The sequence below is a fragment of the Phyllopteryx taeniolatus genome, chromosome 15, assembly GCF_024500385.1.
Source record: "Phyllopteryx taeniolatus isolate TA_2022b chromosome 15, UOR_Ptae_1.2, whole genome shotgun sequence".
Taxonomy (NCBI): domain Eukaryota; kingdom Metazoa; phylum Chordata; class Actinopteri; order Syngnathiformes; family Syngnathidae; genus Phyllopteryx; species Phyllopteryx taeniolatus.
The window spans coordinates 22,660,813-22,678,722 of NC_084516.1; the positions used below are offsets into that span (position 1 = coordinate 22,660,813).

Sequence of the window (17,910 nt, forward strand, 5' to 3'; positions counted from 1 at the left end):
TCACCAATCATTCACACCTACGGGCAATTTAGAGTCTTCAATTGACCTACCATGCATGTTTTGGGGATGTGGGAGGAAACCGGAGTACCCGGAGAAAACCCACGCAGGCACGGGGGCAACATGCAAACTCCACACAGGCGGGGCCGGGGTTTGAACCCCCGGTTCTCGGAACTGTGAGGCAGATGAGCTAACCGGTCTTCCACCGTGGGGCCTAGTGAAAATTAATCAACGAAAATCAGGCTTTGCTTTTGAATTGCGGTAGGCCATGATAAAAAAAAATAATCATACCATCAATCAAATAGTCCAATGTTTTGCTCTTAGCCATTCCTGTGTATTTGTAGCTGTGTGCTTTGGTTCATTATCCTGTTGCAAGCCCCTTGACCTGCGACTGAGACCAAGCTTTCTGACATTGGGCAGCACATTTCTGTCTGGAATTTCTTGATAGTCTGGAGATTTCACTGTAGCCTCCACATAGTCAAGATACCCTGTGCCAGATGTAGGAAAGCAGCCCCAGAACATAAGAGCCTCGTCCATGTTTCACACTAGGGACAGTGTTCTTTTCTTGGTATGCTTCATAGAATTTATGTGCCCTTGCCAAAAGCTTCTAGTTTTGTTTCATCTGTCCATAGGACATTCTCCGAGAAGCTTTGCGGCTTGTCGACATGCAGTTTGGCAAATTCCAGTCTCACTTTATGGTTGATTTTGAATAGTGGTGTCCTCCTTTGTTGTCTCCCACGAAGTCCACTTTGGCTCAAACATCAATCCATCAATCAATCAGTCTTTATTTATATAGCACTATAACTTAACATGAATTAAAATCGATCGGCCCAACCACTTGTCCACAAGGGACACAGAACGCACACACATACCGGTGAACATAACTTGTAATGTCGTAAAACAGACGCTCACACATCACGCACGTCCTAAATGACCTAACAAACCTGAAGCTGGCCACGAAGCATCCAGGTGAGGAAACACCATCTCAAGGAGCTAGCTGTACTAAGGCAGTACCATAGGCCGCGGACACAGACCACCCCGCTGGGATAGCGCGATCTGACATTGATGTACCTTGACCTTGGAGTTCACCTTTAATTTCTTTGAAGGTCATTCTAGGCTCTTAATCATTTGTGTTATCTGTATCTCTTGAATTTGTCATTGCGGCCACATCCAGGGAGGTTGGCTACAGTCCCGTGGATCTTAAATTTCTGTCACAGGAACATAAAGCCGCTTGGAGATGCTATATTCAGTGGTGGAAAAAGTGTTTTCCGCCTTCCAGATTTAAAAGTAAAGTAACAGATCTATCAAAAGGTTTTAAAGCCATTTCTAAACCTTTGGGACTCCAGAGAACCACAGTGAGAGCCATTATCCACAAATGGCGAGAACCTAGAACATTGGTGAACTTTCCCAGGAGTGGCCAGCCGAGCAAAATTACGCCGAGAGCACAGCGACGACTCATCCAAAAGGTGACGAAAGACCCCACAAGAACAGCCAAAGAGCTGCAGGTCTCACTTGCCTCAAGGTTAGCGTTCATCACTCCGCCAAATGGCCAAACTGTTTTGATTGTCTGGCATGGATGAAATGCGTTTGACACAATGGCATCCGCATTTTTACAGACTTTCATTGCGTAGTAACCACGAGCCAGTGTAACTTAAGACATTTCAGCATTAAATAATGCTCAAATATGTCTACAAATGAACTAGGATTCCCCCCGTGTTACAATTAATGTGAATAACCAAAAATATCCGAGCTGACACATTTTGCTGTTTGCGTGTAAAGTCCATGCTTGCAGGGAATTTTATATCATAATTCATTTATAATACTACATTACCCATAAGGCTTGTGGTGGTAGGAAAGCTCAGAGAAGTTCTTTATTGAAATCTTTTTTTTTTTTTTTTAAATATATTTTGAATGTATTTATTAGGGAAGTAATCGGTGGGGTGGTTGTTCTAAACGGGCTGGGTATTTTATTTTGAAAATAAAAAGTGTTGTCCCGCCGGAGTCCCGCCGCTGTTTGTGACGTCACGGCGACTGTGGCTGTTGATCACGCCGAGCATGGAGGCTGGTGCGCGCCAGTCGACAGCGCAGCTCAGCGCGTCCACGGCAGACGCAATCATGTGCTGGGGCTGGATCTCGGCTGTGGTCGCGGGGGTTCTTTCAGCTCATGTTTTGCAGAGACTTTGTTTTCCGCACTTTTGGAAAGACTTCTCCTTTCTGTTCAGTTTGAGCCGATACGGTCTTAAACTGGAGCTGTTCCGGCTGACTTGTAGAGTGCGCACAGTCCTGGACAGGTTCACGCAACAGGCGCAACGCATCCCGGACAAGCCTTTTGTGATCTACGAAGGGAGCGTCCACACCTACAAGGACGTCGAGCAGCGCAGCAACAGACTGGCAAATGTTTTCCTGCACAAACTCGATGTGAGCGCAGGCGACTGCGTTGCCTTGCTCATGAACAACGAGCCCGACTTCCTCTGCGTTTGGTTCGGCCTGGCGAAGCTCGGCTGCCCTGTCGCTTTTCTCAATACGAACATTAAATCCAGGGCGCTGCTGCACTGCTTCAGCTGCTGCGGAGCCAAAGCTGTGGTAGTGGGCGCAGGTAAATATCTTCTCTCTTATGGCTACTTCAGGTGTCACTGTCATTTCGGGAACAAAACTGATCAGTGAGAAGACAAGTGCTTCGAGAACGACCCAGCAGGACTTGTTCTTAATGTTGAAATGCTCTTATGTAGTGAAATTTCAGGCTGTAGTCCTGGGTCGTCCCCCGGTCCGGTATGGGCATGCACGGAACACCTCACCAGTGAAGCATCCAGGAGGCATCCTAATCAGATGCCTGAGCCACCTCATCTGACTCCTCTCAATCTGGAGAGCTAATCGCCCCATCTTTAAGGGAGAGCCCCGGACACCCTGTAGAGGAAGCTCCTTTCGGCCGCTTGTGTCCGGGATCTTGTTTTTTCAGTCACGACCCGCAGCTCGTGGCCACAGGTGAGGGCAGGAATGTAGATCGACCGGTAAATAGAGCGCTTCGCTTTTCGGCTGAGCTCCTTCTTCACCACAACGGACCGATACAAAGTCCGCATCACTGCGGACGCTGCACCGATCCGCCTGTCGATCTCCCGTTCCATTCTTCCCTCACTCGTGAACAAGACCCCGAGATACTTGAACTCCAGGATCTCATCCCCGACCCGGAGAGGGCACGCCGCCCTTTTCCAACTGAGGATCATGGTCTCAGATTTAAAGGTGCTGATTTTTATCCCAGCCGCTTCACACTCAGCTGCGAACTGCTCCAGTGAGAGTTGGAGGTCACGGCTTGATGAAGCCAACAGAACCACATCATCTGCAAAAAGCAGAGATGGAATACTGAGGCCACCAAACCGGACCCCCTCTACACCTCGGCTGCGCCAAGAAATCCTGAACAGAATCGGTGACAAAGGGCAGCCTTGGCGGAGTCCAACCCTCACTGGAAACGAGTCCGACTTACCGCCGGATATGCGGACCACACTATGACTCCGGTCGTACAGGGACCGAACAGCCCGTATCAGGGGGTTCGGTATACTCCCGAAGCACCTGACTGGCTGGGTGAACTCCCATGCACCCTTGAGGACCCTTATGAGGGTGTAGAGCTGGTCCACTTTACAGTAACATGGCCAGGACGGAAACCACACTGCTCCCCCTGAATCTGGGATTCGACTTCCTGGTGGAGCCTCCTCTCCAGCCTCCTCCCCTGAATAGACCTTACCGTAGAGGCTGATGAGTGTGGGGGACCACCACCCCAGTCTGACAATCCAGAGGCACTGTCCCCGATGTCCACGCAATGTTGCAGAGGCGTGTCAACCAACCAGGACAGCCCAACAACATCCAGAGCCTTTAGGAACTCCGGGCGAATCTCATCCACCCCCGGGGCCTTGCCACCGAGGAGCTTTTTAACCACCTTGGTGACCTCAACCCCAGAGATAGGAAAGGCCGCCTCAGAGATCCTAGACTCCCAGGTCCCTCTGCTGCTGGCTACTTATTAATATTACAGTTGATTGACTGCATATCTATCCACCAACATTGCGATGTGATTATGGCACACACGTACATCGCTATGCCGATGCTTAAACGATAATATTGTGCAACCCTAGTCCACTGTAAATAATAATTGCACATTTTTCTTTAAAAACAACTTTGATAATCAAGTAGCATTTGAGTACCAATATGCAATATTTCTTTCCATCTTTCATAGTGCCTCGAAAATCAGATTGTTGTTGTTCACTGTGAAATGAGACAATAAATTATTATAATAATTAAAAATCCAAAAGTATGTTTGGACATGTACAACCCCAATTCCAATGAAGTTGGGACATTGTGTTAAACATAAATAAAAAGAGAATACAATGATTTGCAAATCATGTTCGACCTATATTTAATTGAATACAATACAAAGTCAAGATATTTAATGTTCAAACTAATAAACTTTATTGTTTTTAGCAAATAATCATTAACTTAGAATTTTATGGCTGCAACAAGTTCCAAAAAAGCTGGGACAGGGTCATGTTTACCACTGTGTTACATCGCCTTTTCTTTTAACAACATTCAATAAACGTTTGGGAACTGAGGACACTAATTGTTGAAGCTTTGCAGGTGGAATTCTTTCCATTCTTGCTTGATGTACAGCTTCAGCTGTTCAACAGTCCGGGGTCTCCTTTATCGTATTTTACGCTTCATAATGACCCACACATTTTCCAAAGGAAGACAGGTCTGGACTGCAGGCAGGCCAGTCTAGTACCCGCACTCTTTTACTGCGAAGCCACGCTGTTGTAACACGTGCAGAATGTGGTTTGGTATTGTCTTGCTGAAATAAGCAGGGGCGTCCATGAAAAAGACCTTGCTTGGATGGCAGCATATGTTTCTCCAAAACCTGTAGGTACCTTTCAGCAATAATGGTGCCTTCACAGATGTGTAAGTTACAAGCCCCATACCATCACAGATGCTGGCTTTTGAACTTTGTACCCATATCAGTCCGGATTTTCCTCTATGGCCCGGAGGACACGACGTCCACAATTTCCAAAAACAATTTGAAATGTGGACTCGTCGGACCACAGAACACTTTTCCACTTTGCATCAGTCTTATCATCTTAGATGAGCTCGGGCCAGAGAAGCCGGCGGTATTTCTGGGTGTTGCTTACAAATGGCTTTTGTTTTGCATAGTAGAGTTTCAAGTTGCACTTACGAATGTAGTGCCGAACTGTATTTACTAACATTGGTTTTCTGAAGTGTTCCTGAGCCCATGTGGTGATATCCTTTACACATTGATGTCGGTTTTTGATGCAGTGCCGCCTGAGGGATCGAAGGTCACGGGCATTCAATGTTGGTTTGCGGCCTCGTCGCTTACATGCAGTGATTTCTCCAGATTCTCTGAACCCTTTGATGATATGGACCGTAGATGATGAAATCCCTAAATTCCTTGCAATTGTACGTTGAGGAACATTGTCCTCAAACTGCTCGACTATTTTCTCACACACTTGTTCACAAAGAGGTGAACCTCACCCCATCTATGCTTGTGAATGATTCAGGGAAGCTCCTTTTCTACCCAATCATGGCACCTACCTGTTCACCTGTGGGATGTTCCAAACAGGTGTTTGATGAGCATTCCTCAACTTTCTCAGTCTTTTTTGCCACCTGTCCCAGCTTTTTTGGAACGTGTTGCAGCCATAAAATTCCAAGTTAATAATTATTTGCTCAAAACCATCAAGTTGATCAGTTTGAACATGAAATATCTTGTCTTTGTAGTGTCTTAAATTAAATATAGGTTGAACATGATTTGCAAATCATTGTACTCTGTTTTTATTTATGTTTAACACAACGTCCCAACTTCATTGGAATTGGGGTTGTTGAACAAACAAAAAACCTCAAGATTCTTTGGACCAAATTCGAGTTTTGTTCGGTTCGTTTTTGGGACTGCAACGAGTAAACTCCAGCAGACAACGCAAAGCCGGTCCTACCCAATGTGGCGTCCTAGGTGAGATTTTATATAGTAGCCCCCTCCATCTGCGATTCAGCTTACAAAATATTTATACATTAGCTTACAAAATAAGTAAAAAAATCCTTGTTTTTACCATAACTGTAAATTGCCCGTAGGTGTGAATGTGAGTCCGAATGGTTGTTTGTTTATATTTGCCCTGCGATTGGCTGGCGACCAGTTCAGGGTGGACCCCGCCTCCTGCCCGAAGATAGCTGGGATAGGCTCCAGCAGCCCGCGACCCGAGTGAGGAGAAGCGGGAAAGAAAATGGATGGATGGATGTTTTTACCATTGTGTTTATTTTATAACGTCGCCCAATTTAAAACATGAAATAATATCTAAAATCATTCCTCCACCCTGAACTGGTCGCCAGCCAATCGCAGGGCACATGTAAACAAACAACCATTTGCACTCACATTCATACCTACGGGCAATTTAAAGTCTTCAATGAACCTACCACGCATGTTTTTGGGATGTGGGAGGAAACCGGAGTACCCGGAGAAAACGCACACAGGCGGGGCCAGGATTTGAACCACGGTCCTCAGAACTGTGAGGCAGATGTGCTAACCAGTCGTTCACCATGCCACCCCTGGAGTATTATTATTAATAATAATAATAAAGTGTACATAAATTTGAAAACAACATGCTTGAGACAATTTGAACTGTGACAAAATGCACAACTAGGGTTCAAGCTGGAATCCACAACTTTTTTTTGCGAAAACAAATACTCCACCCCAGTTTCTCTCGCCCCTTTTTATGTACCTTGCGGGGTTGGGAGAGGGGAAGACGGGGACAGTTGGACTCGGCACAGCTTTGTTGTAATGTTGAATTCCAGCAGTAGGGTGTGCAAAAAATCACGGATTATAACTTTAAAAAATCAAATTAAGAAAAGGGTGAAAAGGAATTTTCGATTGACTATCAATATATTTACCCCTCCCCCACCAAACAGCAAGCAGCTACCAATGAGCTGGAGGACAAGGGTAGGGCTTACTTGGTATTATCTTTGTGATAATAATAATTGGGCATTGCTTTACATGAGAATCTATGTTAGCGTTCCATTTTTAGTTCATAGTAATAATTACCCGAGACCCTAGTGCGGATAGGCGGTTCGGAAAATGAATGAATTAATGAATTATTTTAAACATTTCTTTCTTGATTAGTATGTATTATTTATAATTATTTATTATTATTTATTATTATTTATTATTATTATTATTATTTATTATTATTATTATTATTATTATTATTATTTATTATTATAATTATTATTTATTATTATTATTATTTATTATTATTTTTTAGACCTGTCCTGTTCAGCTGCATGGCCTTGCAGAATGGTGGATCTGTATGCCATTGTGCAGTAACAGTTTTGCTGTGCAACAGTGGAGTTTGAAATACTTTTAATTATTCTGATGTTTATAGAAAATGCAGCCGGACAGAAAAGGGTTTTAGGGGACAGACAAAGGGACAGGGTGGACAAGGGGAGTAGGGGTGAAAACCACAGCAGAACAATAGTGAGACAGTCTAGAAATTTGAACACAAATAACATTAAAACAGTTATTTGTAGATTGGAGGGTAAATGAGCAAGCCAGTGCTACTGTCCAGTGGTGCGGTGGGAACACCTGTAAGAACCTATGAGTTGATATGTTAGTATAACCTGTGTTCTTACTACTGCTCCCAGGACAAATAATTAAAGTCTTTAATATTTCTATCGAACTTATTAGTGAATGAACACCATATCACATGCATGTTAGTCAACGGGTGTACGGAGTTGCTGAGCCGGCACATCGAGGAAGGGTGCCAGTCCCCCAGGGGACCCTGAATGAGATATGAGTGTGCCCAATGTGCGGAGTATGTACAGTGAGTATTAAAAGATGTGCAGTGTGTGAAGTAAGAGGCGCGAGTCCTGCGAGTCCGGCCTGGCCCGACTGGTCGGCAGACCACAGAGAAGAGGGGGGAAGCCCCCCCCCCACCAAAAAAACAATTGTAGGCCAATGGCCAGAGCAGGGCCAGAAGGCGGGCCCGACCGAGGAGGGAGGCGCTGACACCCCTCCGTGAGCCCCAAGTCAGCAGGGGATCCCACACAGCCCGAGGGAGAGAAGGGCGACGACCCCGGCGACGCCCCCGGGTAGAGGAAAGAGGAGGACGTAGGCCCCCAAGCCCCTACCCGGAGACCAGGACGAGACCCCCTGAGTGAGGCCAACGGGCACCACCGCAGTACCCGGGGACAGAGAGCAGCCCTAGGATCGGCATCCCCCAGGAAGGTAGATAGACACGACCGGACCCAAGAGGAGGAGGGGAACAGGCCCAGCATCCCCAGAGGCCAACCTCACAGATCCAGAAGGATAGTATTAAAGTGGATGCAAGAGACCCTATGGCGTGCACAGGTGTCTAAAATGACAAGAAATTATTTGGTCACATTACATTGGATTTACATTCCACATGACGTTCTGTATGACATTCTTTCCCAGGCAAAACAAAACAAGCTTTGAGGTTCACCGTTTTAATCAAAGGTCACCATCCATACATCCATTTTTTACCACTTATCCGAGGTCGGGTCGCGGGGGCAGTAGCTTTAGCAGGGATGCCCAGACTCCCTCTCACCAGCCACTTCATCCAGCTCTTCCAGGGGGATCCCGAGGCATTCCCAGGCCAGCCGAAGGATGCAGTCTCTCCAGCGTGTCCTGGGTCGTCCCCGGGGTCTCCTCCCGGTGGGACGTGCCCGGAATACCTCACCAGGGAGGCATCCGAATCAGATGCCCCAGCCACTTCATCTGGCTCCTCTCGATGTGGAGCAACAGCGGCTCTACACTGAGATCCTCCCGGATGACCAAGCTTCTCACCCTATCTCTAAGGGAGAGCCCGGACACCCTGTGGAGGGAACTCATTTCAGCCACTTGTATCCCGGGATCTTGTTCTTTCGGTCTCGACCCACAGCTCGTGTAGGAACATAGATCGACCGGTAAATCGAGAGCTTCGCCTTTCGGCTTAGCTCCTTCTTTACCACAACGGATCGATACAAAGTCCGTATCACTGCAGACGCTGCCTGTCGATGTCCCGTTCCATTCTTCCCTCACTCGTAAACAAGATCCCAAGATACTTGAAATCCTCCACTTGGGGCAGAATCTCATCCCCGACCTGGAAAGGGCATGCCACGCTTTTCCAACTGAGGACCGTGGTCTCAGATTTGGAGGTGCTGATTCTCATCCCAGCCGCTTCACACTCAGCTGCGAACTGCTCCAGTGAGAGTTGGAGGACACGGCTTGATGAAGCTAACAGAACCACATCATCTGCAAAAAGCAGAGAGGCAATACGGAGGCCACCAAACCCCCTCTACGCCTCGGCTGCGCCTAGAAATTTTGTCCATAAAAATTATGAACAGAATCGGTGACAAAGGGCAGCCTTGGCGGAGTCCAACCCTCACTGGAAACAAGTCCGACTTACTGCCGTATATGCGGACCAAACTCTGACTTCGGTCGTACAGGGACCGAACAGCCCATATCAGGGGGTTCCGTACCCCATACTCGCGAAGTACCCCCCACAGGACCCCCCACAGGACCCCCCAAGGGACACAGTCGAACGCCTTCTCCAAGTCCAGAAAACACATGTAGACTGTTTGGGCGAACTCCCATGCACCCTCGAGGACACTGCCAAGGGTGTAGACCTGGTTCACTGTTCCACGGCCAGGACGAAAACGACACTGCTCCTCCTGAATCTGAGATTCAACTTCCCGACGGACCCTCCTCTCCAGCACCCCTTACCAGGGAGGCTGAAGAGTGTGATCCCCTGTAGTTGGAACACACACTCTGGTCCCCCTTCTTAAAAAGGGGGACCACCACCCCATTCTGCCAATCCAGAGGCACTGTCCCCGATGTCCACGCAATGTTGCAGAGATGTGTCAACCAGGACAGCCCAACAACATCCAGAGCCTTTAGGAAGTCCGGGCGAATCTCATCCACCCCCGGGGCCTTGCCACCGAGGAGCTTTTTAACCACCTTGGTGACCTCAACCCCAGAGATAGGAGAGCCCGCCTCAGAGAACACAGATTCTGCTCCCTCATGGGAAGGCGTGTCGGTGGAATTGAGGAGGTCTTCGAAGTATTCTCCGGCTCACAATGTCCCGAATCGAGGTCATCAGCGCCCCATCACAACTATACACAGTGTTGATGGCGCACTGCTTCCCCCTCCTGAGACGGCGGATGATGGACCAGAATTTCCTCGAAGCCGTCCGGAAGTCTTTCTGCATGGCCTCACTGAACTCCTCCCATGCTCGAGTTTTTGCTTCAGCGACCACCAAAGCTGCATTCCCCTTTGCCAGCCGGTACCCATCAGCTGCCTCAGGATCACCACAGGCCAAAAAGGCCCGATAGGACTCCTTCTTCAGCTTGACGGCATCCCTCACCGTTGGTGTCCACCAACGGGTTCGGGACACCACGGGCCGCCACGACAGGCACCAACCACCTTACGGCCACCGCTCCGGTCGGCCGCCTCAGCAATGGAGGCGCGGAAGGTGGTCCACTCGGACTCGATGTCCCCTGCCTCCCCCGGAACATGAGCAAAGTTCTGTCGTTGAAACTCCTTCTGACAGGGGATTCCGCCAAACGTTCCCAGCAGACCCTAACAATATGTTTGGGCCTGCCACGTCGGACCGGCATCTTCCCCCACCATCGGAGCTAACTCACCACCAGGTGGTGATCAGTTGACAGCTCCGCCCCTCTCTTCACCTGAGTGTCCAAGACATGCGGCCGCAAGTCCGATGACACCACCACAAAGTCGAACTGCGACCTAGGGTTTCCTGGTGCCAAGTGCACGTGTGGACACCCTTATGCTTGAACATGGTTTTCGTTATGGACAATCCGTGATAAGCACAGAAGTCCAATAACAGAACACCGCTCGGGTTCTGAACGGGGGGCCGTTCCTCCCAATCACGCCCTTCCAAGTCTCACTGTCATTTCCCACGTGAGCATTGAAGTCCCCCAGTAGAACGATGGAGTCCCCAGCGGGAGCGCTCTCCAGCACCCCCTCCAAGGACTCCAAAAAGGGTGGTTACTCTGAACTGCTGTTTGGTGCATAGGCACAGATAACAGTCAGGACCTGTCCCCCCACCCGAATGCGGAGGGAGGCTACCCTCTCCGTCCACCGGGGTGAACCCCAACGTGCAGGCGCCGAGCCGGGGAGGAATAAGTATACCCACACCTCCTCGGCGCCTCTCACCGTGGGCAACTCCTGAGTGGAAGAGAGTCCAACCCCTCTCGAGAGGACTGGTACCAGAGCCCAAGCTGTGCGTGGAGGCGAGTCTGACTATATCTAGTCGGAACTTCTCGACCTCACACACCAGCTCGGGCTACTTCCCTGCCAGAGAGGTGACATTCCACGTCCCTAGAGCCAGCTTCTGTAGCCGGGGATCGGATCGCCAAGTTCCCTGCCTTCGGCCACCACCCAGCTTGGATGGCAGCATATGTTTCTCCAAAACCTGTACCTTTCAGCATTATTGGTGCCTTCGCAGATGTGTAAGTTACCCATGGCATTGTCACTAACACAGCCCCATACCATCACAGATGCTGGCTTTTGAACTTTGCTTCCATAACAGTACCGGATGGTTCTTTTCCTCTTTGGCCCGCAGGACACGACGTCCACAATTTCCAAAAACAATTTGAAATGTGGACTCGTCGGACCACAGAACACTTTTCCACTTTGCATCAGTCCATCTTAGATGAGCTCGGGCCCAGAGAAGCCGGCGGCGTTTCTGGGTGTTGTTGATAAATGGCTTTTGCTTTGCATAGGAGAGCTTTAAGTTGCACTTCCGGATGTAGCGCCGAACTGTATTTACTGACATTGGTTTTCTGAAGTGTTCCTGAGCCCATGTGGTGATATCCTTTACACATTGATGACAGTTTTTGATGCAGTGCCGCCTGAGGGGTCGAAGGTCATGGGCGTTCAATGTTGGTTTTCGGCCTTGCCACTTACATGCAGTGATTTCTCCAGATTCTCTGAACCTTTTGATGATATTATGGACCGTAGATGATGAAATCCCTAAATTCCTTGTAATTGTACGTTGAGGAACATTGTCATTAAACTTTTCGGCTACACCCCGAACTGGTCGCCGGCCGATCGCAGTCTTGTGATGTTTCTTTTCCTTAACCAGCACTGTGGTTACAAAGAACAATAAAAACGTGCTTTTGCATATTTCGTTAAAGCTAAAACTACACTGGACATTAGATTGAAACAATCTGCTTCTGTCCTAGTCTCGTCGAAAGAATTTCCGTTTCTCCAGTTAATTAGAATTACCATGCCGTAAACCATGTGAGAGGAAAAGATAATTGCTGAACTAAACAAGCATGATGTTGTTTAAGAAGGCTGTCCTTACAACCCCCTTGCAAAGGCAGGAGTATCGGAATAGCTGGAATCCTTCAGTCACTGTGCCGTGTATACACTGCCTTCCAAATTATTATGCAAATGATATTTTTCTCATATTTTTCCTGAAGAGTTGATACAAATGACAGCATCGTTTTTGAGTCATCAACTGAATATATAGTAATTCAAATGTTTTTATTTTAGCAAATCTCCCAATGATAACAGTATTTTTTGGGAAAAATACAAATCTTAAAATTCAGTGTTCCATATTATTTATTATTTGACAGGTTGTAAAGAACTGAAATAACTGTTATAATTTGGAACATTGCATTTTAATTTTTTTTTTTTTTTTTTTTTTAATGAAAAGAAATGCTGTTGTCGGGGATTGAACCCAGACCTCAGAACTGTGAGGCAGACACTCTAACCAGTCACCCACCATGCCGTTGCTGTAGGTGTGACAGACGAATTTAAGGTGGAGGTGGGACTGCATCAGGGATCAGCCCTGAGCCCCTTCCTTTTTGCAGTGGTGATGGATAGGCTGACAGATGAGGTTAGACTGGAATCCCCGTGGACCCTGATGTTTGCAGATGACATTGTGATCTGCAGTGAAAGCAGTGAGCAGCTGGAAGAACAGTTAGAAAGATAGAGGCATGCACTCGAAAGAAGAGGAATGAAGGTTAGCCGAAGTAAGACAGAATATATGTGCATGAATGAGAGGGGTGGTGGGGGAAGACTGAGGCTACAGGGAGAAGAGATAGCAAGGGTGGAGGACTTGAAATACTTGGGGTCAACCGTCCAGAGCAATGGTGAGTGTGGTCAGGAAGAGAAGAAACGGGTCCAAGCAGGTTGGAATGGGTGGAGGAAGGTGTCAGGTGTGTTATGTGACAGAAGAGTCTCTGCTCGGATGAAGGGCAAAGTTTATAAAACAGTGGTGAGGCCAGCCATGATGTATGGATTAGAGACAGTGGCACTGAAGAGACAACAGGAAACAGAGCTGGAGGTGGCGGAATTGAAGATGTTGAGGTTGGCTCTCGGAGTGACCAGGTTGGATCAAATTAGAAATGAGCTCATCAGAGGGACAGCCGAGGTTCGATGTTTTGGAGACAAAGTTAGAGAGAGCAGACTTCAATGGTTTGGGCACATCCGGAGGAGAATTAGTGAGTATATTGGTAGAAGGATGGTGAGGATGGAGCTGCCAGGCAAGAGAGCGAGAGGAAGACCAAAGAGAAGGTTGATGGATATCGTGAGGGAAGACATGAGGGCAGTTGGTCTTCAAGAGGACGATGCAGGAGATAGGCTTACATGGAAAAGGATGACGCGCTGTGGCGGCCCCTAATGGGACAAACCAAAAGGAAAAGAAGAAGACCATGTCCGCATGGGCTCTTGTTCACGTCATTTAAGCAGAGCACACCTGCCTTAGTCGGCATGTGCTTGTCGAGAGTGTGTGGATGGCGACCTCAAATGGACAAATGAAATACTTGCACCTCTCTAAAGTGTCACGTATTGGTATTGAATTGCATGAATGAATCTTATACAATACATTTATATAATAAAAAATAGGTTGCTACATTTTGGCATGGTGACCAACTGGTTCGCTGCGAACCGTTAGCAAATCTGCCTCACAGTTCTGAGGACCCGGGTTCAAATCCATCCTCGCCTGTGTGGAGTTTGCCTGTGTGGGTTTTTTCCGGGTACTGCAGTTTCCTCCCACATCCCAAAAACATGCATGGTAGCTTATCAGGTATATTTTCTTTTTTTTTGCTGTAAATTAGATCACAATATGTCTCCCAAGAAATTGGTAGGTGCAAGTGATTTGTGCTACTGGATGCCCTGGAAAGTGCCGGTGGGGCCGGTCGAATGCCTGCCTCGTGGCGACTTGGTTCAAGGGCTGGAACGGATTCATTTCCATGCAAAAAAAAGTCTTCATTTCACAGAACAAATAAATTCTTGAACCAAGGTTCCATTGTACTAATATTCTTATAAATTGTGACATGGCTGTTTCCTTCTCTTAGATTTAGTAGAGTGTCTTCGTGGCATCTTAAGCAAGCTACTGGAGGACAACATTCAGGTGTTGGCAATGACGAGCCATTGTGGGGACACAAAGGTGGAATCTCTGCTGGATCACATCGATGCCGCCTCTGACAAACCTTTACCGGCAATTTTGCGTGCGGCCACCTCTCTCAAATCCCCTACCCTCTACATCTTCACCTCTGGAACCACTGGTGAGTATCCCCCTGCTGTGTTGTGAGGTCAATGCACATGGGGGGGAACTATAAGGTCAAACGCAATCTTTTCATGGATGCTAGTCGATACCTCGTTCGTCACTGTAGCAGACTGTTGTTTTGTTAGTCATTTCAAACTGCTCTAAATTGCTGGAGGACTCAGCATCATTTGCACAATTGTCCATAATTTTATTTAGTTTTTTTAAAGGTAACGGCATTAACCCTTTGATTGCTCAGTGACTGTGTTTTTATGTCTCTAAAGTATTTTGTGTTGTCGCACGAGAGCGGCTCCAACTGCCCGGGTCAAATTCCTCGTGTGTTTTTGAAATACAAATATGAAAATGCAAATATGCAAAGAAAATAAAAACGATTTGTTGAGGGCGAAACCAAAATGTTTCAAATAATTTAACAGAAACATTTCATGCATTTTTTTCCCCTCACTTTCCAACTACCGTATTGACATGTCTGTGGCAAGCTTTCGTCAAAATACCCCAAAGAGAACAAATTAAGGAATTTATGAATGAATGATGGCGCGGAATTATTATTATTATTATTCCTGGCTTTAAGCAAACAAATGATACCATTACCATCATCATTATCACCGTTATTATCACTATTATTACCATCATAGTTTTCATTTATTACTTTTAATAAATTAATATTCAAGCCTGTACTTATCGTTAATACAATAGATAATAATACATATTTGTATTTTGTAATGACTTAATTACTTTTTCAACAATACTGAAGCCTATACTTATCTATAATCTTATCTATATTTTATTTATTTGTTATCCATCCATCCATCCATTTTCTGATCCGCTGGACCCCATCCCAGCTGTTATTGGGCAGGAGGCGGGCTACACTGCTTGCCAGCCAATCACAGGGCAGATGCAAACAAACAACCATTTGCACTCACATTCACACCTACGGGCAATTTAGAGTTGTCAATTAACCTACCATGCATGTTTTTGGGATGTGGGAGGAAACCGAAGCGCCTGGAGAAAACCCACGCAGGCACGGGGAGAACATGCAAACTCCACACATGCGGGGCCGGGGCTTGAACCCCGCTCCTCAGAACTGCAAGGCAGATGCTCTATCCAGTCTTCCGCCGTGCCGCCACTTATTTTACTGGATATATATAATTCGACAAGTTTATACTGTATTTCAATTCTTCCAGTAATGCATTCCATAGCTTCTTTTAGACCTTACTTAATTTACCTCGGGTTTCCAATTGTGTTTGTGGTCAAGTATTAAATTATTACAACTAAAAATGGGTGAAATGATTTTGTCGATTTCGAAATATCATCCTTTTTTTTTTTTTTTTGGCAAATTAAATCTTGTTTTCAGCGAACCACAATTTTAGTTTCCCCAGTTCTTCTGGTACCTTCTCCAGCAATCTCTTTAAACTGGCATATGTACGGAAGCATATTGCATTCACTTGGATAAAAAAAACAAATCCTGTTTTTCTGAGTAATTTTTTTGAGGGCTTTGTTTTTCTGACTATTTTTTTCTGTTTTTCTGACATTTTTTTCCCCACCTGTTTTTCTGACTATTTTTTTCTGTTTTTTTGACAAAATTTTATCCACCTATTTTTCTATTTTTTTCTGTTTTTCTGACAATTCTTTTTCCACCTGTTTTTCTGACTATTTGTTTCTGTTTTTCTGACAAAAATTTTTCCACCTGTTTTTCGGACAATTTGTTTCTGTTTTTCGGACAAATTTGTTTTTCCACCTGTGTTTCTGACTATTTTTTTCTGCTTACCATATCTGTCCAACTGATTCTGGACAAACATTGCTGTATCTAGCAGATCTGAATGGGCTTTCCTCCTGAACAAACGCAAAGTCCGCAGGTGCCTGCGTAATGTCGACAAACTAATAACAATACCATCTATGTGACTCAAAGACAGGAGTATCTCCCAGTGTCTTAAACCCATATCAAAATAAAACTTGATCAAACTGAATAAGCCGGTCATGTTGCTTACTACGGATTCTGCAAAGAGTCACTTGTAGTTCGCAGGTTCTCGCGTGAGTTCGATGTGTCCCGATAACTCAGAAAAAAATTAGTCAGAAAAACAGGTGGAAAAAAATTAGTCCGAAAAACAGAAAACAATAGTCAGAAAAACAGGTGGGAAAAAAATTGGCAGAAAAAATAGTCAGAAAAACCGGTGAATAAAAAATTTGTCTGAAAAACAGAAAACAATAGTCAGAAAAACAGGTGGATAAAAAATTTGAAAGAAAAACTGAAAAAAAATAGTCAGAAAAACAGGTGAATAAAAAATTTGTCCGAAAAACTGAAAACAATAGTCAGAAAAACAGCTGAATAAAAAAATTGTCCGAAAAACAGAAAACAATAGTCAGAAAAACAGGTGGATACAAAATTTGAAAGAAAAACTGAAAAAAAATAGTCAGAAAAACAGGTGAATAAAAAATTTGTCCGAAAAACTGAAAACAATAGTCAGAAAAACAGTTGGAAAAAAAATTGTCAGAAAAACAGCTGAATAAAAGATTTGTCCGAAAAACAGAAAACAATAGTCAGAAAAACAGGTGGATAAAAAATTTGTCAGAAAAACTGAAAAAAAATAGTCAGAAAAACAGGTGAATAAAAAATTTGTCCCAAAAACAGAAAACAATACTCAGAAAAACAGGGGGAAATTTTTTTTGTCCGAAAAACAGAAAACAATAGTCAGAAAAACAGGTGGAAAAAAAATTTGTCCGAAAAACAGAAAACAATAGTCAGTAAAACAGGTGGAAAATGTTTTTGTCCAAAAAACAGAAAACAATAGTCAGAAAAACAGGTGGAAAAAATTTTGTCTGAAAAACAGAAAACAATAGTCAGAAAAACAGGTGGATAAAAAATTTGTCAGAAAAACAGAAAAAAATTGTCAGAAAAACAAAGCCCTCAAAAAAATTATTTTTTTTTAATCCAAGGGAATGCGATACGCTTCCGTACTACCGAAGCCGTACATATGAACAGATTATGTTTGATAAAGAATTATCGGAGTGGAGCCAAGAATGTGGAAAAAAAAAAAATCAAGCGCCCGTAAAGACAATTGAGGCATTTTCGCTCAAGTCGTCAGTACCTCTCACGACATACACTTGTCAGTTAGTGCATTAGTCTGTCTAAGTAAATTGCACAATCATGCAGACCCCCCCCCATATCCCCCCCCCCCAATCAAACTGGATTTAATAAAAGAAAAAAATTAATAAAGTCACATCCCTTTTGTTGCTAATCTTTGACATACCCAAGACTATTCACCACCAAAGCCCCATCGTAGTTAATTCATGGACCTTTTGTGTTATTTTGTATGACAATTCAATCATTCAAATAATAAAAGTG

General features: G+C 45.3%; 2 protein-coding genes across 5 annotated transcripts in view; both read left to right on the forward strand.

Annotated features, from left to right (window-relative positions):
* The window catches only part of lmnb1 (lamin B1), a 48,159-nt gene extending 33,687 nt beyond the window's left edge, over positions 1–14,472 (forward strand). The window contains exon 11 of the mRNA XM_061748021.1: positions 14,362–14,472. Within this exon, the coding sequence (XP_061604005.1) occupies positions 14,362–14,367 (6 nt within the window). The 3' untranslated portion in view covers positions 14,368–14,472. The remainder of the gene's footprint in view (positions 1–14,361) is intronic.
* The window catches only part of slc27a6 (solute carrier family 27 member 6), a 65,645-nt gene continuing 49,763 nt past the window's right edge, over positions 2,029–17,910 (forward strand). For all 4 annotated transcript variants that reach the window (XM_061748014.1, XM_061748017.1, XM_061748016.1 and 1 more), the window contains exons 1-2: positions 2,029–2,593; positions 14,362–14,571. In XM_061748014.1, the coding sequence (XP_061603998.1) occupies positions 2,053–2,593; positions 14,362–14,571 (751 nt within the window). In that variant the 5' untranslated portion in view covers positions 2,029–2,052. The remainder of the gene's footprint in view (positions 2,594–14,361; positions 14,572–17,910) is intronic.